Below are 24,138 nucleotides of genomic sequence, written 5' to 3'. Positions count from 1 at the left end.
AATTCGTGGGTTCCACGCGCTTCAACTTTGCTTAATGACAGCTTCCACTTTCACCACTATTTTTAAAGGTATCGGAGTTTCTTTATTCATAAAATTAAGGAGCTTAATAGTTACGCGTTTGCACCCCTCGTGGAAAACTTTCGTTCCCTTCGTGCGCGGCTGTGCGTTGTTATTGAAAACGGTGAGTACACATGTTTTATTGTTTCAATTATACGCGTTTAATAATGGGCACGTTTCAGATAACGAATAATTTATCTAATGTTAAATGTGTAATACGTGTAAAAATGGATTTTGTATGTTTGTTTGTTTGTTTTTGTTGATTTCCTGTGTTTTAAACAGGATGGCGTTCAAGCTTATTTTTGCTTATATTGCCCAACGAACTATAGTCCCATTTTTTTTGTTTCGTCCTCTCTCCTTCGGTTTCCAACAGAAGCAGCGTACCGGGAGAAAGGTGGTCTCCCATCTTTCCTCAGTACACCGCCCCGTGATGCTTAACTGCGGTGATCTAACGAGAACCGGTGTTTTCCATCACGGTTAGGGCGGCTGTGGATTTTATATTTATTGTTTTCTTGCGGGTACTATTCAAGTCGATTGCGTGGCTTTTAATTTAGTTCTTCAACGCAAAGCGATGCTGGTAGTCTGTCAGATAATGTTAGACAATTATTCAATTCTCAGCGTTAAAGAGTTCATGGGAGAAGGAACCGAAGTTTTCACCGGTTATTTAAAACGATACACTAACACCCGTGCTCTGAAAATTGTAGGATTCGATTATAATTAACTGGGTTATGCAGTAGGCTATTGCGCGTAACCCTCTTCCAAATGCGATATTCTTCACGCACTCGTTGCCGCCGCGCCACAAAAACGCTTCCCGGCGGGAAGTTTTAATAACCGTAATTTAAAGCTCGCGGCTCAGAAGGAACGCTGTAATTTCGGGTTATTTAGTCCATCTGGGCTTCTTCCGACATTACATATTAAAATTTCGGTAACCCTAGCTGGACGCAACGGATTTCGCGTTCAGCCGATGAACATTCGTGTGGGCGAGAAATTATTTCTCTGAACTTCGTGGAGAAGAGGCCTCGTTTATTTTGATAAAGACAAAGAGCAAAACCCGTGGTGGAAATTTGAAAAAAGTATTAAATGTATTCAAAACAATCGTGTAACCTGGTGAATCAGTTTAAATTTTATTTTAGGGATTCTAATTACAGAGTCTATGATCATTTTTACTGCCAACACGTCAGTCCTTACCGGCTGAAACGGTTAGCAGAACCGAAAGGTAACCCATTGCTGTTCGTAGGATCTGAAACGACCAGATCGTTGTTCTGTTTAGTGTCCCTTTACAATTTACATGGTGCGAAGGTATGTTAATTGATTCGGAAGAACTTACCGCACTGAACATTTCAATGGAAAATGTGCCGAATTTTCCTGCAGTCAAACGCAGTGGCCGAATAGATCTGTTCATGATGAATAAGAGACACTTGGCTTCCTGGCATGAGACGTTGAACCAAGTCGAGTTGTAAGCAGAAATTGCCATGCCGTTACTCTGAAACATATTCCTGTAACGTGCATACCTACTCTAAACTTTTATATCGCCCGAATTGGATCATAGAAAAGTTCGCAAATACATGCGCATAGCTATGAAAGTAGGATGACACGAAGCATGTTTGATACACAATTTACATTGAAAATGAGAAACAGTATCGCAACTATTTCTCGCGACTATGAATAAGATAATTGCATGAACCGGATGCGACACTTACTTGTACAAGAAGCATTTCGCCTACGTAACAGTAAATGTACATATGCACTACGATGAAGCTTACGAATAGCGCGAAGAACAGCAGCTGAAAGTTCCAAATTCCATCTTCACTGTTTAGCGCGAACTACAAACGTAACTCATCTAAATTCTCTCCAAACTCTTCGTGCGTCATTGATCCATTCTTCAAAGTTGCCCAATGCATATTGAAATTTCATTTCATACAACACCGTCATGGATACTTACATTGAAGAACAAGAAACCTTGAAAGCATATCTCGATGGTACAGAGCAGCACCTGAATTAGCAGCAGCATGTTAAAGTACTCCTCGATTTTGCTAGCAACCCTAAGGAAAAGATTTCAATTTACTAGCTTCTCTGAAAAGACATTGCCGCAGGTGGAAAAGTGTCGTTCACCAGTTGAGATGCTCGTGTCTCTTGACAATCGAAACCAGCTCGGTTTTGAATGAAACCATGCTTCTGGTCTCGCTCCTCGGGTCCATCAATCGCTCCAGCCTTATCCTCAAGATCTCGAACTGGCTGCACGTGTGCAGCACTAGCATAGCGATAAAAGCATCGACGCCGGTGTAGGGGATCGTAATGCAATAAGCAGCGAGTGCCTGGCCCATGTTGGTCAGCACTAGAATCGGTGGTGGTCGAACGTTGTAAGGATAATATGCGTGGTAAATTAGCAGGTTCTCTTGCGCCTCTTGTTCTCGGTCACATGCGTAGATCGTGATGGCTCGAATGCTCACGAAAACCGTGACTAGCATGTGAGTTAGCATGGTACACGCGATGGATATGAATCTCGACACTTTGGCGGTGGTTAGCATGGCAGTCGTTTCTTCTTTCGTTTTCGGGGCGCGCCAGTCGTCGTAGAAACACTGGACGAGGACTTTCAGACCTGTGGGTAACATGGAAGGATGGATTATTCCAAGTCTACCGGAACGAATTCTGCTGTTTGCTGCATTATCGTTAAATGAAACGGGGCTTCCTTTTGTTTTAAGTATACCTTCTCGGTAATACGAAGTGATGAGGACCTTGAGGATCGCGTTGACCGTGGGGATGATAGCCAAACACAGATTGGTCGTGATCTGGTCCAGGTCCCCGTTTAACATGAAGAGATTCGTGGTTTGTGGTAGCGTTAGGAAGATGGCCAACCACGCGATAATTATCAGAGATTTGTAACTCCACAATGCATCTTTGGTTGTCGTCGGTTCGGGCCAAATACCGCAGAGCCCAAGGTTCAATCGATTCCATCCGATCGCCCATTTCACATCTGTACAAAACAGACGGGCAAACGGGATATCTATCAAATTCTAATTCAACTGTTTATCTTCTCAAAATTGCGTTGCACATTCTTCTCCAGCAGCTCAGTGGGTACCACTTACCACATCTTCGTTACACGAACATTATGTAGACTATCGCGACACGTGAAATTATTACTTGTAGTAGATGTTCGTGAGATATGTGTGTCTGTATTTATTCCGTTCAACTTGTGATTTTCGAAGGATCAGGATTCACAGAACATTCTGCGCGAATCACGAATATTATGCTCGGACTGTGTCTCGTACCTTGATCGAGCTCCATCGATACCTCATGCACTTGAACTGCACGACGAACTGGCCTCGATACGAAATTCTTGGTCGTTGTTTCTCCTACTGCCCATGGGAAGAACGCATGCTCGTCTAAAAAAGTTAGCAGCCACCCCTAGAAAATACTACGAAGTTAAGTAGAAGGGGGTGGGGGCTGGCAGTTGCACTCCCTTTAGGCTGATCTACCATTCGAAACATTTCTGTTCGCTGCATCGAATAAATAATCTATTGAATTCCTTAGTAAACGGCATATCCCTTCGCCTCTGCTCATACGTACTTCCAAAGTTTCTTCATTCCTTCGTTTCACCTGAAGAAAGAAACTTGCTTGCCGAGTGGCGCTTTTGGGGGAAGGGGGTGAACTTTTTAATAGTGCTTCTATAGATGAAGAATTGTATTCTTTGAACGTGGAGTATCATTCGCTGCATTCGAAGACTCGTGGATGTATGGAACAAGAGGCAGATGTGTTTACCTGGGAAAATGTGTACTTACTATAAATACTACGTGTGCTCCAAAGCCTTCAAGTTGGCCAGATAACAGCTTCCGATTTCATCACTAATTTTACAGGTACCAAAGACTTTTTAAACTTCATAAAATGAGAAAATTACACAAATAGTTAACCGTCTGCACCCCTCTTGACAAACTTTCGTTCCCTTCGTGCGCGGCTGTGCATTGTGACTGAAAATGGTGAATACTCATATCTTATTGTTTCAGTTATACGCCTTTAATAATGCACAAGTCAAAGATATTTATCGAATTTCATATGTGTAATACGTGGTTCCATCGCACTGCACATATCAGATTATTTATTGAACATGAATTTCATTTTTTCATTTTTCACACCGAATTTCTATCGCGGTGGCATTAACAATAATGGAAATTATTTCGATGATTGAGTGGTTTTCATATTTATTAAATGAAACTGTTATTATACCCAAAAATCGGAAAGAATTTATTTCTACACTTAATAATCGCCAATAAATTAAACAAAACTCACCCTTTCGGACATCCCTTTCCTTCCCTTTCGGAAAGCTGTGTCAGTAGTTCACTGTACCGACCCTGGTCATCGGTGGATGAAAAGATTTATGGTAGCGTAGCGCCCAGTGCTCAGTTGATCGCAGGTACCTACATACGACACCACCCAAAGTAAAGGGTCACAATGTCAAGTGCGTTCGGGTTAACGTACCGAATATTCACTTCACTGCACGGCTGCTAACAATGATCACTTAACTTATTTTTCATGGAACGTGATGCTCCTACGTTTTAAAAATTGATGGCCCCGAAAGGGGCCGATCGTTGTTAACTCAATAACTGCTCCACGTGGCCACCGCCATTGTCAATACAAGCTTCAGTGTGGAGAATCACCTGCCTTTGGACGCCCTGTAAAGTTTGCGGCGCGAAATGCTCTGGCCAATACAGCTTGATTAATTTTTAGGAAGCAGGTGTGGTGTATAACTCAGCCTGTTCACTTTTTACTTAAATATGCCAGATGTGAGAAAGATGACACGAACGTAGCAATGAACAAAAAAAATTTAAAAAAAATTAAAACCGACTTCAAAAAAATAAAAATGCACTAAAAAGTAAGAAATAATTTAATCCCTTATTTAATATACGATTCTCATATTTTTTAAGTCGGCGCCAGATTTACACAGTGCAAATGATGAGACGCCGACTTAAGAAATATGAGAATCATAGGTTAAATAAGGGATTAAATTATTTCTTACTTTTAGTGCATTTTTATTTGTTTGAAGTCGGTTTTAATTTTTTTTAAATATTTTATCCATCATCAATAGGCCTCGCGGAGAGTTCGCTTACTGCGCATAGTCCCGCCTGCTTCCTCCTCCCTTCAAATTATAGACGGATTCCTTATCTTTCGAGTATAAAAACGCGCATGAATCTTCAAAACAAAAGCACGAGTTACGTATTCCGCCTTTATTTACCGTTGTCTAACGCCGACCCGCGGACAATACGGCGATAAACCGCGACCCTCGCGAAATTACACACTGGGGATACCAACGAGTCAGGTAAACGACAAACGGTGGTAGTCTCGTCCAACCCTAAGTACAGAGTACGGATTACCTCATTTCTTATGTAGGACTTATGCAACCTATTCCTACAAAAGATCGGTAAGCCTAGCTAGAACGCAATGAATATCGCGTTCAACCGATGAACATTCGTGTGGGCGTGAAATCATTTCTCTGAACCTCGTAGAGATGTAACCTCGTTTATTTGGACAAAGAAAAAAGGCACAATCCGTGGTAGAAATTTGCAGAAAGCGTTGAATGTATTCAGAACTATCGTGTAACTTGGCGAATCCCTTTATATTGTATTTTAGGGATTCTAATTACAGTGTCTATCTTTGTCTTTACGGCGATCATTTCAGTCCTTACCGGGTTGAAGGGTTAGTAGAACCGAAAGGTATCCCATTGCTGTTCGTAGAATCTGAAACGACCAGATCGTTGTTCTGTTTAGTGTCCCATTACAATTTACATGGTCCAAAGGTATGTTAATTGATTCGGAAGAACTTACCGCACTGAACATTTCAATGGAAAATGTGCTGAATTTTCCTGCAGTCAAACGAAGTGGTCGAATAGATCTGTTCATGATGAATAAGAGGCACTTGGCTTCCTGGGGCGAGACGTTGAACCAAGACGAATTGTAAGCAGAAATTGCCATTCCGTTACTCTGAAACATATTTCTGTAAAGTGCGTACCCTAAACTTTTTACTTCACGCGAACCGGAGCATAGAAAAGTTCGCAAATACATGCGCATAGATATGAAAGTAGGATGACTTTAAGCATTTTCGATATACAATTTACATTGAAAATGAGAAACAGTATCGCAAGACAATTACATCAACCGGATTCGATACGTACTTGTACGAGAAGCATTTCGCCTATGTAACAGTAAATGTACAGATGTCCCGCGATAAAGGTTACGAACATCACGAAGAACACAAATTGCATGTTAAAAATTCCATCCGCATCGTATATTGCAAACTACAAATATAACACATCTAAATTCTCTCCAAACTCTTCATGCTTCTTTACATTATTTTCCAAAGTTGCAAATGCATATTGAAATTGCATTTAATAAAAAATCCTCATAGATACTTACATTAAGGAATAAGAAACCTTGAAAGCATATCTCGATGGTACAGAGCAGCACCTGAATCAGCAGCAGTTTGTTAAAGTACTGCTCGATCTTGCAAGCAACCCTATAAGAAGAAAAATGTTCAATTTACTGTCTCCCTTGAAAAGCTATTACCACAGATGGAAAAAAGCTGTTCACCAGTTGAGATGCTCGTGTCTCTTGACAATCCAAACCAGCTCCTTCTGAACCTGATCCATGCTTCTGGTCCCATTCTTCTCGTCCATCAATCCCTCGAGCCTCATCCTCAAGTTCTCGAACTGGCTGCATGTATGCAGCACCAGCATAGCGATAAAACCATCGACGCCGGTGTAGGGGATCGTAAGGCAATAAGCAGCAACCAGCTGGGCAACGTTGGTCAGCACCATAATCGGCGTTGGTCGAACGTTGAAAGGAAAATATCCAATGTACAGTAGCATATGGGCCTGCGACTCTTGGTATCGGCCATATGTATAGATCGTGAAGGTTCGAATGCCCAGGAAAGCCGGGATCATTGCGTGAGACAGCACGGTGCACCAGGTGGATATGAATCTCCAGACTTTGGCGGCAGATAGCATGTTAGTCCTTTCTTCTTCCGTTTTCGAGCAGCGCCAGTCCTCGTAGAAACACTTGACCAGGAGCTTCAGACCTTCCAACACAGACAAAAAATTCGTGGGTAACACGGAACGATGGATTATTCCAAGTATACCGGAAGGAATTCTGCGGTTTGCTACAGTATTGTTAGCGCAGAAACGGGGCTCCTTTTTGGTTTTAATTATACCTTCTCGGTAATACGAGGTGACAAAGATCTTGAGGATCGCGTTGACCGAGGGGATGAGAGCCATACAAAGAGTCTGCGTGATCTCATTCAGGCCTCCGGTTAACATGAATAGATTCGTGACTTGCGGCAGAGTTACGAAGAGGGCCAACCACGCGGCAACTATCACAGCTGTGAAAGTCGACGATGCATCTGAGGTTGCCGTCGGCTCGGGCCAAATACCGACGAGCTGGAGGTTCAATCGGTTCCATCCGATCGCCAGTCTCAGATCTGTACAAAGCAGACGGGCCAAAGTGAGACCTATAAAATTCTAATTCAAATATTTATCTTCTAAAAACTACGTTGCACATTCTTCTTCAGCAGCTCACTGGGGACCACTTACCACGTGGTCTTCCTTACACGAACATTGAATAGAAGATCGTGAAATTACGAACTGCGGAAGATCTTCGTGAGGTATTTGTATCTGTACTTATTCCTTCCGACTAGTGATCTTGAAGGAATTAAGTTTTACAGAACATTCTGCGCGAACCACGAAATTATGCTCGGACTGTGTCTCGTACCTTGATCGAATTCCATCGATACCTCATGCACTTAAACTGCACGACGAACTGTCCTCGATACGGAATTCTTGATTGTTGTTCCTCCTACTGTCCATGGGAAGAACGCATGCTCGTCTAAAAAAGTTAGCAGCCACCCCTGGAAAATACTACGAAGTTAAGTAGGAGGGGGTGGGGCTGGCTGTTGCACTCCCTTTAAGCTGATCTACCATTCACGGCACTTCTTGTCGCTGCAGTGAATAAATAATCTATTGAATTCGTTGATTAGCAACTGGCATAGCCCTGCGCCCGTGCTCATACGTACAATACTTCCAAAGTTTTTTTTATTCCTTCGTTTCCATTGAAGGAAGGAACTTTCTTTCCGCGCGGCTCTTTCGGGGGGTGAACTTTGTAATAGTGGTTCTGTAGACGAAGAATTGTATTCTATGAACATGCAGTATCATTCATTCCATTCGAAGACGCGGGGATGTATGGAACAGGAGACGAATGTGTTTACGTGGAAAAATATGTACCTACTTACTACAATACTAGTTCCCTTCGTGTGCCGCTGTGCATCGTGACTGAAAATGGTGAATACTCATATTTTATTGTTGATATTATAGTTGATATTATTATGCGATTGTACCGAAAAATGAATTGTGACTTTGTTACGAAGTAAATGGTGAAAAATTCGTAAAATCCTCTTTGCATCGACCAGATTCGAAGACAAAAAAGTAGCTGAAGAATATCTTGATCCACCAAGAATACCAAATCATGTTATCACTCTCGCTGGTAAATAATTTTTGTGGTGACGTTCATCAATACATACGGAATTTTCTTCACTGTGTACGGCGTCTATCTCTTATCCAGCCCTAGACCCCCCAATGAGGGATCTGGTGTTACGAATTTTAAGTGGGGCCAGTCTCCGCGCAACCGCACTACTGATAAGACACACTCGCGATTTTCTTTATTGTGTACTCCGTAATCGCTTTTCATCTAATTTCTTCTATAAGATACTGGGTGGACGATATTTTCTAGTGTTTCATGTTGCTAATGTTTTTTAAGGGGTTATACCTCAGGCGGCCGAAAAGAGGCGAATGTTTGTGAATTTTTTTTGATGAAGCGTAAGCATATTTTTTTACAAAACTCTTAGCACTCAATAGAGCAACATTTAAAGAATATTTGGTAATTTTTTCGTTGAAAAATATTTAAGTTTATAATAAAGTAATAACCGACATCCAAGAAGCCTTTTTAAAAATTTGGTTTTGCGGTGAGCACTGTCATTCGGAACTAGATTATCGAAAATCAAAAAACAAAAAGGATTTGGTTAACATATTAATGTATCCTCCGATTAACGGAGGGAATTTCCAAAATATTAATTTAAAACAAAATGGCGGCTATTTAAAGTTGAAATCCTGACTTTGTTGTGTAAAAATCCCGCGAAAAAATCACGATTTCATCTTTAAATAACCGCTAAGTATTTTGTTTTAAATTAATATTGCGGAAATTCCCTCCGTTAATTGGAAGATACATTAATACTTATACTAACGAAATCTTTTTTGTTTTTTGATTTTAAATTATCTGGTTTTGAATGGCACTGTTCACCGCGAAACCAAATTTTTAAAAATGCTTCTTGGATGTCGGTTGTTACTTTATTATAAACGTAAATATTTTTCTACGAAAAAATTACCAAGTGTTCTTTAAATGTTGCTCTTTTCAGTGCAGAAAGTTCTGTAAGAATATATGCTTCTGCTTCCTCAAAAAAAATTCACAAACATTCGCCCCTTTTCGGCCACCTGACTAGGTATAATCCCTTATATCTAGGGTGGACCGAGGTCTACCTAGAACGGTCAAAAGAACATGCTTCTTTGGAAATTTTTCTGAAAAAGCCGATTGACCCAAAATGGCGGCTATGCAAACTTGAAGCATCGATATTTGGCAAAAAAACGCTCGTTTTTCAAGAGTAAACAAAATCTAAAAAAATGGAAAAGCTCCCAATAGCGCTTAGATTTTTAATCTTAAAATAAGCCTGCAAAGCGTCGAGTAAGTCGGTTCATTAGTTTTTTAGTTATGCGTGTCACCAACTTTGAAAACATCATTTCGGGTTGTCTAACCCGTCTATTGTAATTAAATTAAAATTAAAATTGAAATTGAAATTAAAAAACCAAAATTAGGGTAAAACATTGAATTTATTCATAACTATCGTGCAACCTGGTGAACCCGTTTAAATTATATGTTGGGGATTCTAATTACAGTGACTATCATTGTTTTTATTGCGAACATTTCAATCCTTACCGGCTTGAACGGTTAGTAGAACCGAAAGGTATCCCATTGCCGTTCGTAGTATCTGAAACGACAAGATTGTTGTTCCGTTTAGTTTCCCTTTACATCGTTCAAAGATATATTAATCGATTCAGAAGATGTGAGTGCAGGTTGAGTTTCAATGAAGCACTTACCGTACTGAACATATCAATGGAAAATGTACTGAAGTTTCCTGCAGTCAATTGAAGTGGTCGAATAGATCTGTTCATGATAAACAAGAGGCACTTGGCATCTTGCGGCGAGACGTTGAACCAACTCGAATTGTAAGCAGAATTTGCCATTCCGTTACTCTGAAACATATTTCTGATTATAAAAAAGTTCGCCAATACATGCGCACAAATATGAGAGTAGGATGATTTGAAACATGTTTGATATACAATTTACATTGAAAGTGAGAAACAGTATTGTAACTGTGCTTCACGACCATGAATAAGATAATTCCATCAAGCGGATGCAATACATACTTGTACAAGAAGCTTTTCGCCTACGTAACAGTAAATGTACAGATGCCCCGCGATGTGGGTTACGAAAATCACGAAGAACAAAAACTGCAGGTTAAAAATTCCATCCGCATCGTATATTGCAAACTACAAACATAAAACATCTAAATTCTCTCCATACTCTTAATGCTCCTTTATTTCATTTTCCAAAGTTGCAAATGCATATTGAAATGTCATTTCATACAAAGTCCTCATAGATACTTGCATTAAGGAATAAGAAACCTTGAAAGCATATCTCGATGGTACAGACCAGCACCTGAATCAGCAGCAGTTTGTTAAAGTATTCTTCGATTTTGCCAGCCACCCTGTAACGAGAAAAGGTTTTCAATTGCATATCTCCCATCCAAAGACATTGTCACCGGTGGAAAAGTATCGTTCACCAGTTGAGGTGCTCGTGCCTCTTGACAATCCAAACCAGCTCCTTTTGAATCTGATCCATGCTTCTGGTCCCATTCTTCTCGTCCATCAATCCCTCCAGCCTCATCCTCAAGTTCTCGAACTGGCCACACGTATGCAGCACTAACATAGCAATAAAAGCATCGACGCCGGTGTAGGGGATCGTAAGGCAATAAGCAGCAACCAGCTGGCCAAAGTTGATGAGCATCATAATTGACGTTGATCGGAGGTTGAAAGGAAAATATCCAATGTACAGTAGCAAATGGGCCTGCGACTCTTGGTATCGGCCATACGTGTAGATTGTAAAGGATCGAATGCCCAGGAAAGCCGGGATCACTATATGATTCACCACGGTGGACCAGGTGGATATGAATCTCCACACTTTGGCGGCGGCTAGCATGGTAGTCCTCTCTGTTTCCGTTTTCGAGCGGCGCCAGTCGTCGTAGAAACACTTGACGAGGGGCTTCAGACCTTTCAACGCAGACAAAAAATTAGTGAGTAACATGCAAGATAGATTGTTCCAAGTCTACCGGAAGGAATTCTGCGGTTTGCTACAGTATTGCCAGCGGAGAAACGGGGCTGCTTTTTGATTTTAAGTATACCTTCTCGGTAATACAATGTGACGAGGACCTTGAGGATGGCGATGACTGAGGGCATCAGAGCCATACAAAGAGTCTGCGTAATCTCATTCATGTCCCCGTTTACCATGAACAGGTTCGTGGCTTGTGGCAGAGTTACGAAGAGAGCCAACCACCCGCTAACTATCAGAGCTGTGCAAATCGACGACGCATCTGAGGTTGTCGTCGGTTCCGGCCAAATACCGACGAGCTGGAGGTTCAATCGGTTCCATCCGACGGCCAGTCTCAGATCTGTACAAAGCAGACGGCCCAAAGTGGAACATATAAAAATCTAATTTAAATATTTATCTTCTCAAAACTACGTTGCACATTCTTTTTCAGCAGCTCAGTGAGGACCGCTTACCACATCTTCGTTACGCGAACTTTAAATAGAAGATCGCGGAAGATTCTCGTGAGGTATTTGTATCTGTACTTATTCCTTTGGACTAGCGATCTTGTAGGAATTAAGTTTTACAGAACATGCTGCGCGAACCACGAAATTATGCTCGAACTGTGTCTCGTACCTTGATCGAGATCCATCGATACCTCTTGCACTTGAACTGCACGGCGAACTGTCTTCTATGCGATATTCTTGGTCGTTGTTTCTCCTACTGTCCATGGGAAGAACGAGTACTCGTGTAAAAAAGTTTGCAGCCACCCCTAGAAAATACTACAAAGTTAAGTAGGAGGGGGTGGGGCTTGCAGTTGCACTCCCTTTAGGCTGATCTACCATTCGAAACGCTTCTGTTCGTTGCATCGAATAAATAATCTATTGAATTCCTTAGCAAACGGCAGAGCCCTTCGCCTGTGCTCATACGTACTTCCAAAGTTTCTTCATTCCTTCGTTTCCCCTAATGAAAGAAACTTGCATGCCGAGTGACGCTTTTCTGGGGGGGCGGGGTGGCTGGGTAATTTTTTAATTTTCGTTCTATAGACGAAGGATTGTATTCTTGGAACGTGGAGTATCATTCATTGCATTCGAAGTCGCGGGGATGTATGGAACAAGAGACGGATGTGTTTACGTGAAAAAATATGTACTTACTACGAATACTACGTTTGCTCCAAATCCTTCAAGTTTGCCTGATAACAGCTTGAGATTTCGCCAGTATTTTCACAGGTATCAAAGTCTTTTTATACTTCATGGAATGAGAAAATTACATGAACAGTTACCCGTCTGCACCCTTCTTGACACACTGTCGTTCCCTTCATGTGCGGCTGAAAATGGTGAATACTCATATCTTATTGTTTCAGTTATACGCCTTTAATAATGCACAAGTCAAAGATATTTATCGAATTTCATATGTGTAATACGTGGTCCCATTGCACAGCAAATATCAGATTATTTATTGAACGTGAATGGTTAATTCTTCAGCGCAAAGCGATGCTGACAGTTGTCTGTGAGATAGTCTTTGGCGATTATTCAACTCACTGCGTTGAGGAAGAAGGGAGCGAACTTTCCAGCGGCTATTTGAAACGATACCCTATCACGACATATGTCTAATGATAATTAATGATACTGCTGGTTTCACTGGTAAATCGTACCATTTACAATTGTATACCGATTGAGGAATTCCTGTGCTCTGAAAATTGTAGTACTTGAATATAATTAACTGGATTATATATTAAGTTATTGCGCGTAACTCCCTTCCAAACGCGATATCCTTTACACATTCGTTGTCGTGCCGCAAAACGCCTCCCGATGGGAAGTTTTAATAACCGTAATTTGAAAGCTTGGGGGTCAGAAGGAACTCTGTAATTTCGGATTATTTAGTCCATCTGGGACTGTACGGACTGGCTGCTTCTGACATTACATATTACATGCGTGGGATCGGGAAGCCCCATAAGAGGGAGCCCGGAAGAAGAGACCTCGGAGGGTCAGCTTTGGCGACATTGACAACGCGGCTGGCCAGTAGCGCATAGGTCCCAAAGATCGTGGGTTCGAGTCCCACGGTCCGAGGTCCTATTTTTCCGTGGTTCCCGAACATATATTGTAGGACTTATGGAACTTATTCCTACAAAAGATCGGTAAACTTAGCTATAAACACAATGGATTTCGCGTTCAGCCGATAAACATTCGTGTGGGCGTAAAATCAGTTCTCTGAACTTCGTAGAGAATAGAGCCTCGTTTATTTGGAGAAAGAAAAAAGGCACAATCCGTGGTAGAAATTTGCAGAAAGCGTTGAATGTATTCAGAACTATCGTGTAACTTGGTGAATCCGTATAAATTGTATTTGAAGGATTCTAATTACAGTATCTATCTTTGTTTTTACTGCGAACATTTCAGCCCTTACCGGCTTGAACGGTTAGTAGAACCGAAAGGTATCCCATTGCTGTTCGTAGAATCTGAAACGACCAGATCGTTGTTCTGTTTAGTGTCCCTTTACAATTTATATGGTGCGAAGGTATGTTAATTGATTTGGAAGAACTTACCGCACTGAACATTTCAATGGAGAATGTACCGAATTTTCCTGCAGTCAACCGCAGTGGTCGAATAGATCTGTTCATGATGAACAAGAGGCACTTGGCTTCCTGAGGCGCGACGTTGAACCAAGACGAATTGTAAGCAGAAATTGCCATTCCGTTACTCTGAAAAATTTATCTGTAATATGGCCATTGTTTTGCTGAAAAAGACAGGTCTTGAGTGCACTGGTACCCCAGATTATTGGGACCTCGGGGTATTGGGATCATAGACTATTAAGTGCATCCAGAGATTGAAATATTGTGGTACAGGAATATTGAGATATAATCCTATTCCGAATAAAATATAGATTAAGCACAACTTTCACACATATTCTATTTAAGAAAGGCCCCTTCTGTCTTCAATAACGATCTGATGAAATCACCCATCCCATTTAAAATGGATCGTCCTTCCGAGTGAAATGTCAATAACGTACTCATACAACGTATTTATAGTAAAAACATTATTTATATTTTATGCGAACTGGCCGAAAATGTGGAACAGTATCGTCCATACGTTACACGACTACGAATAAGATAATTGCATCAACCGGATGCGACACTTACTTGTACAAGAAGCATTTCGCCCACGTAACAGTAAATGTACATATGCACCACGATGAAATTTACGAACAGCACGAAAAACACCAGCTGAAAGTTCCAAATTCCCTCCTCAGTGTGTTGTACAAACTACAAACATAACTCATCTGAATTTTCTCCAGCTCTTCATGCTTCATTATTCCAATTTTCAAAGCTGCATATACATATTGAAATTTCATTTCACACGAAATCCTCATGAATACTCACGTTGAAGAATAGGAAACCTTGAAAGCACATCTCGATGGTACAGAGCATCACCTGAACCAGCAGCAGTACATTAAAGTACTCCTCGATTCTGTTAGCAACCCTGTAACAAGAAAAATATTCCAATTCACTGTCTCCCCTGAAAAGACATTGCCACAGGTAGAATAGTATCGTTCACCAGTTGAGATGCTCGTGTCTCCTGACAATCGAAACCAGCTCCGTTTGAATCCACGTGTGATCCACGCTCTTGGTCTCGTTCTCCTCGTCCATCAATCGCTCCAGCCTCATCCTCAGGTTCTCGAACTGGCTGCACGTGTGCAGCACTAACATGCAGATAAAAGCGTCCACGCTGGTGTAGGGAACCGCAGCGCATAAACCCGCAAGCGCCTGACCCACGTTGGTCAGCACTAGAACCGATGTAGGCCGAACGTTGTAAGGAAAATATCCATGGTAAATTAGCAAATGGTCCTGTGGCTGTTGGTCTTGGTCACATGCGTAGATCGTGACAGCTCGAAGGCTCAGGTAAGCCATTACCATCGCCTGAGTTAGCACCGCGCACCAGGTGGATATGAATCTCGACACTTTGGCCCTGTTTAGCATCGTAGTCCTCTCTTCCTCCGTTTTCGGGTCCAGCCAGTCGTCGTAGAAAGACTGGACCAGGGGTTTCAGACCTGCCAACACGAACAATAGATTCTTGGGTAACACAGAACTATTATATTATGCTAAGATATAAGGAACGAGCCTCACAGTTCGTTTTAAGCATACCTTCTCGGTAATACCAAGTGACGAGGATCTTGCCGACCGTGTTGATCGTGGGGATGTTACCCAGACACAGATTGTTCGTGATCTGGTCCAGGTCCCCGTTTAACATGAACAGATTCGTGGTTTGTGGTAGAATTATGAAGATGGTCAACAGCAGGATAGCTGTCAGGGCTTTGCAACTCGACGATACATGTTCGGTGGCCGTCGGTTCCGGCCAAATACCGACGAGTTTGAGGTACACTCGGTTCCATCCGAGCGCCAGTCTCAGATCTATGCAAAGCAGACGGATCAAAGTGTGATCTACCAAATTCCAATTCAACTATTTATCTTCTCAAAACTACGTTGCACATTTCTTCTCTAGCAGCTCAGTAGGTACCACTTGCCACATCTTCGTTACGCGAACATTATGTAGACTACCGCGGCTCGTGAGATTACTAATTGCAGTAGATGTTCGTGAGATATTAGTGTCTGTACTTGTTCCTTTGGTGTTGTAATCTTCACGGAATTAGGGTTTGCAGACAATTTTACGTGAATCACGAAATGATGCTTGAACTTTGTGGCTCGTACCTTGATCGAGATCCATCGATACCTCACGCACTCGAACTGCACGACGAAGTGTCTTCGATACTAAATTCCTGGCTGCCGTCTCTCCTACTGGGTATGGGTAGAACGCATGCTCGTCTAAAAAAAGTTAGGAGCCACCCCTAGAGAATATTACGAAGTTAAGGAGAAGGGGGGGGCCTGCAGTTCGACTGCCTTTTAGCTGATCTACCATTCGAAACACTTCTTTTCGCTTCATTGAATAATCTATTGAATTCGTTAACTAGCCAGCGGTTCGCCCGTGCTCATATGTACCTCCAAAGTTTCTTCATTCCTTCGTTTCTACTGAAGAAAGCGACTTACTTTCCGAGTGACTTCTTTCCCCTTTGGGGGAAGAAGTTCTTTGGAGTGGTTCTATGGAAGAAGCATTGTATTCTCTGAACGTGGAGTATCATTAGTTGGATTCGAAGACGCGTAGATCTATGTGCAATGAGACGTGGATGTGTTCACGTAGAAAAATGTGTATTTACTATAAATACGTGGGTTCCAAACTATTGAACTTTACCTACTAACAGCTTTCCGTTTCGTCACTATTTTTAATGGTATGCAAGTCCTCTTATGCTCCAGAAAATGAGAGAATTAGACAGTTACACGACTGCATCCGTCTTAAAATACTTCGATCCCATTTTATTGCATCTTCTTCGTTTTGCTTTCACAATATGATTCTGCCACTGTATAAAAAACGAAAGCAACATTTTTACAAAGTAAATGAGAAAAACTCACACAATTCTCGTTGCATCGACCAGATTCTGTGTTTCTAGTCTTTCAAATTTCTAATGTGTTTTAATTGTTCGGGTTGTCAGTGCAGTTTTTGAGTGCGCTTGATATGCTTGCAGACTCCAAGTCCTCATAATCGTAACCATGGAATTGTCGTAACCAGGGATCTTCGTTTGCGGCTGTGAATCGTGATTGAAAATGGTGATTATCTACTTATATTTTATTGGTTTAGATATACCCGCTAAATAGCGCCCAAGTCAAATAGTATATCAAAGATATTTATCGATTATCATATGTGTCATACGTATTCCCATTGCACTGTAAATATTAGATTATTTAGTCAAGATTATCGGGGAAATTTTGTTGGGGTGTGAAATTATTCCTCCGAGCATCGTAGCGACATAACTTCGTTTATTTTAGCTCTGTACCCGGCCTTAAATGTATTCAGAACTATTGTGTGCAACTAGGTGAATTCATCCAAATGGTATTGTAGTGATTCTAATTAGGGTATTTATTTTTCTGTTTGTACTGGGAAGGTTCAGTCGTTACCAGCCGAAACGGTTAGCAGAACCGAAAGGTAACCCATAGCTGTTCGTAGGATCTGAAACGACAAGATCGTTTTTCCGTTTAGTCCCTCTTTAACATTTCCAAGGGAACGTTAATCGATTCACAAGACGATAGTGCATATTCCGTTCCAGTGCAATTAACACGCACTTACGGTGCTGAACATTTCCATGGAAAATGTGCCGAAATTTCCGGCAGTCAAACGAAGTGGAACAATAGATCTGTTCATTATGATTAAGAGATACTTAGCTTCCTGGGCTGAGACGTTGAACCAAGACGAATTGTAAGCAGAAATACCCATTCCGTTACTCTGAAACATACATATTCTGTAAAGTGGCAGTTGCTCTACTGAAAGAGAAAGCTCCTGGGGGCATTGGGGCAGTAGAATATTGGGACCTGAGAGTACGACTACTGCTACATTGAAATATTGGGAGATTAGAATTTTCAGCATTACAGTTTGGGGACATTGAAGTATCGAATCCACTAAAAAAATATTAAGAAATTTAAATCACGTACTCATGATGCATTTATAGAGAGCACGTTATTTTTATTTAAAGTAAATTGTACCATAGAAAATTTCTCAAATACACGCGCATAGATATAAAAATAGGATGACGTGCAACATGTTCAATATATGTACAATTTACATTGAAAATCAGAAACAGTATCCTAACTACGTTACACAACTATGAATATGGTGATTGCACCGGATGCGATACTTACTTGGACAAGAAGCATTTCGCCTACGTAACAGTAAATATACATATGTACCACGATGAAGTTCACGAACAGCACGAAGAACGCCAGCTGAAAATTCCAAATTCCATCTTCATTGTGCAGTATCACCTATAAACGTCACTCTTCTAAATCCTCCCTAAACCCTTCATACCTCATTAGCATACCTGTCCACGTTGCAATTGCAGACTGAAATTCCATTGCATACAAAACAGTCAGGGATACTCACATTGAAGAATAAGAAACCTTGGAAGCATATCTCCACGGTACAGAGCAGCATCTGAATCAGCAGTAGTATGTTAAAGTACTCCTCGATCCTGCTAGCAACCCTATAACAAGAAAAAAAAATTGAAATTCAGTATCTTCTCTGAAAAGATATTCCTACAGGTAGAAAATTGTCTTGCACCAGTTGAGATGCTCGTGTCTCTTGACAATCGAAACCAGCTCCGTTCGAACATTATGCACGCTTCGGGTCCCATTCTTGTCATCCATCAATCCCTCCAGCCTCATTCTCAAATTCTCGAACTGGCTGCACGTATGCAGCACCAGCATAGCGATAAAAGCATCGACGCTGGTGTAAGGGATCGTGGCGGTATAAGCGGCAACCACCTGACCCACGTTGGTCAGTACTAGAATCGTCGTTGGTCGAACGTTGTAAGGAAAATATCCAGGGTACAGTACCAAATTGTCCTGCGTCTCTTCGTCTTGGTCACACGTGTAGATCGTAAGGGCTCGGAGGCTCAGGTAAGCCGTGACCATTGTCTGAGTTAACACCGTACACCAGGTGGATATGAATCTCGATACTTTGGCCCTGTTTAGCATGGTAGTCCTTTCTTCTTCGGTTTTCGGACCCCGCCAGTCGTCGTAGAAACTCTTCACGAGGACTCTCAGACCTTCCAGCACAAAAAATAGATTCTTGGTAACACGCAACGATTACGTTATTCTAAGTCGTAGGAGTGGCGTAGGAACGAATTTCCTTTTTCGTTTTAATCGTACCTTCTCTGTAATACCAAGTGACGAGGATCTTGACTACCGCGTTGATCGTGGGGATGTTAGCCAAAGAGAGATTGTTCGTGATCTGGTCCAGGTCCCCGTTTAACATGAACAGATTCGTGGTTTGTGGTAGAATTATGAAGATGGTCACCCACACGATAATTATCAGAGCTGTGTAAAGTTGCAAATCCTCGATGAGTTTTTATATGAGACTTTACGATCACGAGATAAAAATCTCAGCGACAACATAATGTGAATAATGGAAATGAAAGAATAATAATAATGGAGATTGAAGTCTCTCGTGAGACACGATATTTTTGTCCCATCGTGGATTTGCACCTTTTCTCGACGATGCATGTTCGGTTGCCGTCGGTTCGGGCCAAATACCGACGAGCTTCAGGTTCAATCGGTTCCATCCGAGCGCCAGTCTCAGATCTGTACAAAGCAGACGAGCCAAGATGAAATCTATCAAATTTTAATTCAGATATTTATCTTCATAAAACTACGTTGCACATTCTTTCCCTCCAGGTACCCCTTGCCAAATCCCCAGCATTGTGTACTATCGCGACTAGTGATATTACTAATTGCAGTAGATTTTCGTGATTAATCTATGTCTGTATCTATCGCGAAATGATGCTCATAGGTACTTTGCGTCTCGTACCTTGATCGACATCCATCGATACCTCACGCACGCGAACTGCACGACGAAGTGTCCTCGATTCGAATTTCCTGGGTATCGTTCCTCCTGCTAGCTATGAAAAGGACGCATGCTCGTCTAAGAAATTCAGAAGCCACCCCTAGAAAATAAAACGAAGTTAACTAGAAGGGGGTGCTGGCAGTTCCACTGCCTTTAAGCTGATCTGTCATTCGAAACACTTCTGTTCGCTGCGTTGAATAAATGATCTATTGAATTCGTTAACTAGCGAACGGCATAGCCCTTCGCCCGTGCTCATACGTACTTCCAAAGTTTCTTCTTTCCCCCTTTTCCACTGCAGAAAGCAACTTACTTTCGAAGTGACTTGTTACGGGATAAAATTCTTAATAGTGGTTGTACAGACAAAAAATTCTGTTCATGGAACGTGGAGTTTCATTATTTGCATTCGAAGCCGCGTGGATCCGTGTACGTTCAAAGAGACATAGCTGTGATCACCTAGTACCTAGTTTCGCTTTTAAGCAAAGGCACAAGGTGCACTGTATTTTCTAGTGTTTTGTAATTGCTCGTTTTTTCAGTGGAGTTTCTGAACGTGCACGATACGGGTGCACTGGTGCAGACGCCACGTCTTCGGCATCAGAATCATGGAATTTTCCAACCAGGGATCTTCGTGTGCATCGTGACTGCAAACGGTGAGTGCCTACTCATATTTTGTTGATTCAGTTATACGTGTTTAATAACGCATAAGTCAGAGATATTTATTTTACCAAATGTTATACCTATGTGAAATACGTGTTCCAATTGCACTGCAAATATTCAGATTATTTATTGAACATGAAGCAAGGAATTTTGTGTTCCTTCGAAGAACATTTGGGTGGGAGTGAAATCATTTCTCCGAACTTCGTAGAGACGTAGATTCGTTTATTTCGAAATTTGAAGAAAATATTGAATGTATTCAGAACTATCGTGTAACTTGTTGAATCCGTCTAAATTGTATTTTAGAGACTCTAATTGCAGTGTTTATCTTTGTTTGTACTGGGAATATTCAGACGCTGCCGGCTGAAACTGTTAGTAAAACCGAAAGGTAACCCATTGCTGTTCGTATTATCTGAAACGATAAGATCGTTTTTCTGTTTAGCTTCTCTTTACATTGTTCAAAGGTATGTTAAGGGGGGATCCTATTTTTGGGGGTAACAACGTAGCGAACTTTGGGATTTTTATTTAAGAAATTGGCGATTCCAATTATCTGAGATATGTACCATGTTTTTATGCATCTTTGAGGAAATTGTGTGCCTGGTAATGGATAATGGTAATGGACGACGTATTTTGCGCGGCATGATGGTGGATCATACATAACTCCTATATTCATTATTAAAAATTAATAAAAAGAAAACTGCAACTTCTTTAAAGATACATAAAAATATGGTCCATCTTTCTGATGAATTAAATTACTAGTTTTTTAAAAAGAAATCTCAAATTTTGCTATGTTCTTAGCCCAAGAAATATGATTCACCCCTTAATTGATTCAGAAGGTGTGAGTACATGGGGAGTTTCAGTGAAGCGAACATGCACTCACCGCACTGAACATTTCAATGGAAAATGTTCCGAATTTTCCTGCGGTCAAACGAAGCGGTCGAATAGATCTGTTCATGATGAATAGAAGGCACTTGGCGTCCTGGGACGAGACGTTGAACCAAGTCGAATTGTAAGCAGAATTTGCCATTCCGTTACTCTGAAACATATTTCTGTAAAGTGCATATTCCAAACTTTGATTTCACGCGAACTGGAACTATTACACGACTATGGGAAATGAGAATGGTGATTGCATCAACCGGGTGCGATATTTACTTGCACAAGCAGCATTTCTCCTACGTAACAGTAAAGATATATATGCACCACGACGAAGGTTACGAACAGCACGAAGAACACCAGCTGAAAATTCCAAATTCCATCTTCATTCTGCAGTATCACCTATAAACATCACTCTTTTAAATCGTCTCTAAATCCATCATACCTCATTACAGTAAATCCTCGTTATGAGCCCGTTTGTACCTCCCGTTGACAGCCCGGCGACTGTCTCCACCATTTCTTGGAAGCCTGCGGGCGAGAGTGAGAGAACCCGACAACGAGCGAGAGGAAACGAAAGAGTCGACACAGCCATTGGCGGAATCGTGCCCGCAACCCACTATAAGCTCGCCGCCAGCCCCGTTCGTCGGGCTCATAACGGGGATTTACTGTACCACATTTTTCCAAGCTGCACCAGCATATTGAAATTTCATTTCATACAAAATCCTCATCGCTACTTACATTGAAGAATAAGAAACCTTGAAAGCATATCTCGATGGTACTGAGTAGCACCTGAATCAGCATCAGTATGTTAAAGTACTTCTCGATTCTGCTAGCAACCCTAAAACGAAAAAAAAAATTTTCAATTTACTATCTCCCCTGTCTCGACGGGTAGAAAAGTATCGTTCACCAGTTGAGATGCTCGTGTCTCCTGACAATCCAAACCAGCTCCTTCTGAACCTGATCCACGTTTCTGGTCCCATTCTCCTGGTCCATCAATCCCTCCAGCCTCATCCTCAAGTTCTCGAACTGGCTGCACGTGTGCAGCACTAGCATAGAGATAAAAGCATCGACGCCGGTGTAGGGGATCGTAGCACAATAAGCAGCAACAGCCTGGCCCATGTTGGCCAGCAGTAGAATCGACGTTGGTCGAATGTTGAAAGGAAAATATCCATGGTACAGTAGCAAATGGTCCTGCGCCTCTTGGTCTCGGTCACACGTGTAGATCGTGAAGGCTCGAACGCTCACGAAAGCTGTGACCAGCATGTGAGTTAGCACGGTGCACGAGGTGGATATGAATCTCCACACTTTGGCCGCGGTTAGCATGGCAGTCCTTTCTTCTTCCGTTTTCGCGCTGCGCCAGTCGTCGTAGAAACACTTGACGATGGGTTTCAGACCTTCCAATACAGACAAAAGATTGAAAATGGTGTTTCGAGAAAAACAGCTTCAAAGTTAAGTCCCCTATGCCAATACTGCCCTGCGAGGCCTCCATGGTGCACTGAATTTACGCTCGCTACTATAACTTCTACAATTATTTGAATTTCTTCATGAAATTTCCTTTGAAATGTTCGTAAAGGATAAGACTTTCAGAATCAGTAAAAAATATAATCGATTTTTTGAAGCTGAAGTAGTCCACTACCCCCTGAAGTATACCTTCTCGGTAATACGAAATGATGAGGATCTTGACGATCGCGTTGGTCGTGGGGATGTTAGCCACGCACAGATTGTTCGTGATCAGGTCCAGATCTCCGTTTAACATGAACAGATTCGTGGTCTGCGGCAGAATTATGAAGGCGATCATCCACAGGATAATTATCAAAGATAAGTAACTCAACGATGCACGACCGGTTGCCGTCGGTTCGGGCCAAATACCGATGAGCTTCAGGTTCAATCGGTTCCATCCGATCGCCAGTCTCAGATCTGTACAAAACAAACGGGCCAACGTCAGATCCACCAAATTCTAATTCAACCGTTTATCTTTTCGAAACTCCGTTGCACATTCTTCCCCAGCAGCTCGACAGGCACCACTTACCACGATCTTCGTTACACGAAAACTGAATAGGAGATCGAGAATCGTGAAATTACGAACTGCAGAATATTTTTCGTGAGATACTTTTGTCTGCAATTATTCCTTTCGACTTGTGATCTTCAATGAGTTAGGATTTACAGAACGTTTCGCTAGAATCACGAGATTACGCTTGAACTTTGTGGCTCGTACCTTGATCGAGATCCGTCGATACCTCACGCACTTGAACTGCACAAGTGCGAAGTGTCTTCGATACTAAATTCCTGGCTGTCATTTCTCCTACCGTCCATGGGGAGGACGCATGCCCGACTAAAAAACTTAGGAGCCACCCCTAGAAAATATTACGAAGACAAGTGGAAGGGGGGCCTGGCGGTTCGACGGCCTTGAAGCTCATCTACCATTCGAAACACTTCTGTTCACTTCATTGAATAATCTATTGAATTCGGTAACTAGCCACCGCCATTGCCCCTTACCTGTGCTCATACGGACTTCCAAAGTTTCTTCTTCCCCTCGTTCCTGCTGACAAAAGCTAGTCGCTTTCCGCGTGACTCTTTGGCGGATGAAGTTCTTAGTAATGGTTCTATAGACGAAGAATTTTATCCTCCGAACGCGGAGTATCATCATTTGCATTCGAAGATGC

The 24,138-nt window shown here is 41.8% G+C and overlaps 6 protein-coding genes across 6 annotated transcripts in view; 1 reads left to right on the top strand and 5 right to left on the bottom strand.

The window, feature by feature from the left end:
- Nucleotides 1–1,139: 1,139 nt before the first annotated feature.
- On the bottom strand, nt 1,140–3,489 carry LOC143376700 (odorant receptor 13a-like). Its single transcript, XM_076827305.1, has 7 exons — nt 3,327–3,489; nt 2,765–3,031; nt 2,170–2,656; nt 2,000–2,099; nt 1,758–1,880; nt 1,385–1,540; nt 1,140–1,297 (listed from the first exon to the last, which is right to left on the bottom strand). The coding sequence occupies exons 1-7, from the start codon at nt 3,340–3,342 to the stop codon at nt 1,235–1,237; spliced, it is 1,212 nt and encodes a 403-aa protein (XP_076683420.1). The 5' UTR covers nt 3,343–3,489; the 3' UTR covers nt 1,140–1,234.
- A 2,139-nt stretch (nt 3,490–5,628) lies between these two features.
- LOC143376698 (odorant receptor 13a-like) lies at nt 5,629–7,437 on the bottom strand. Its single transcript, XM_076827303.1, has 6 exons — nt 7,255–7,437; nt 6,636–7,122; nt 6,462–6,561; nt 6,221–6,343; nt 5,874–6,029; nt 5,629–5,786 (listed from the first exon to the last, which is right to left on the bottom strand). Exons 1-6 carry the CDS (start codon nt 7,358–7,360, stop codon nt 5,724–5,726), a joined length of 1,035 nt encoding a protein of 344 aa, XP_076683418.1. The 5' UTR covers nt 7,361–7,437; the 3' UTR covers nt 5,629–5,723.
- A 2,634-nt stretch (nt 7,438–10,071) lies between these two features.
- On the bottom strand, nt 10,072–11,698 carry LOC143376549 (odorant receptor 4-like). The gene is made up of 6 exons (XM_076827028.1): nt 11,608–11,698; nt 10,990–11,476; nt 10,794–10,914; nt 10,574–10,696; nt 10,244–10,399; nt 10,072–10,134 (listed from the first exon to the last, which is right to left on the bottom strand). Exons 1-6 carry the CDS (start codon nt 11,696–11,698, stop codon nt 10,072–10,074), a joined length of 1,041 nt encoding a protein of 346 aa, XP_076683143.1.
- Nucleotides 11,699–13,902: 2,204 nt separating this feature from the next.
- Nucleotides 13,903–16,033, bottom strand: LOC143376548 (odorant receptor 13a-like). Its single transcript, XM_076827026.1, has 7 exons — nt 15,994–16,033; nt 15,649–15,915; nt 15,062–15,554; nt 14,887–14,986; nt 14,647–14,769; nt 14,053–14,208; nt 13,903–13,965 (listed from the first exon to the last, which is right to left on the bottom strand). Exons 1-7 carry the CDS (start codon nt 16,031–16,033, stop codon nt 13,903–13,905), a joined length of 1,242 nt encoding a protein of 413 aa, XP_076683141.1.
- Nucleotides 16,034–17,615: 1,582 nt separating this feature from the next.
- LOC143376575 (uncharacterized) lies at nt 17,616–23,863 on the bottom strand. The gene is made up of 12 exons (XM_076827054.1): nt 23,691–23,863; nt 23,126–23,392; nt 22,383–22,869; nt 22,214–22,313; nt 21,755–21,877; nt 21,483–21,638; nt 20,958–21,014; nt 19,258–19,444; nt 18,668–19,154; nt 18,491–18,590; nt 18,250–18,372; nt 17,616–17,836 (listed from the first exon to the last, which is right to left on the bottom strand). The coding sequence occupies exons 1-12, from the start codon at nt 23,770–23,772 to the stop codon at nt 17,666–17,668; spliced, it is 2,340 nt and encodes a 779-aa protein (XP_076683169.1). The 5' UTR covers nt 23,773–23,863; the 3' UTR covers nt 17,616–17,665.
- Nucleotides 20,484–24,138, top strand: part of LOC143376697 (uncharacterized) — a 32,740-nt gene continuing 29,085 nt past the window's right edge. Inside the window, exon 1 of the mRNA XM_076827299.1 lies at nt 20,484–20,598. The gene's annotated coding sequence lies outside the window, so the exon portion shown is untranslated. The remainder of the gene's footprint in view (nt 20,599–24,138) is intronic.

This window comes from Andrena cerasifolii, chromosome 14 (assembly GCF_050908995.1).
Source record: "Andrena cerasifolii isolate SP2316 chromosome 14, iyAndCera1_principal, whole genome shotgun sequence".
NCBI classification, from domain to species: Eukaryota; Metazoa; Arthropoda; class Insecta; order Hymenoptera; family Andrenidae; genus Andrena; species Andrena cerasifolii.
The sequence above is the reverse complement of the archived record's forward strand: the minus strand, read 5'-3'. Positions and strand labels throughout refer to the sequence as shown.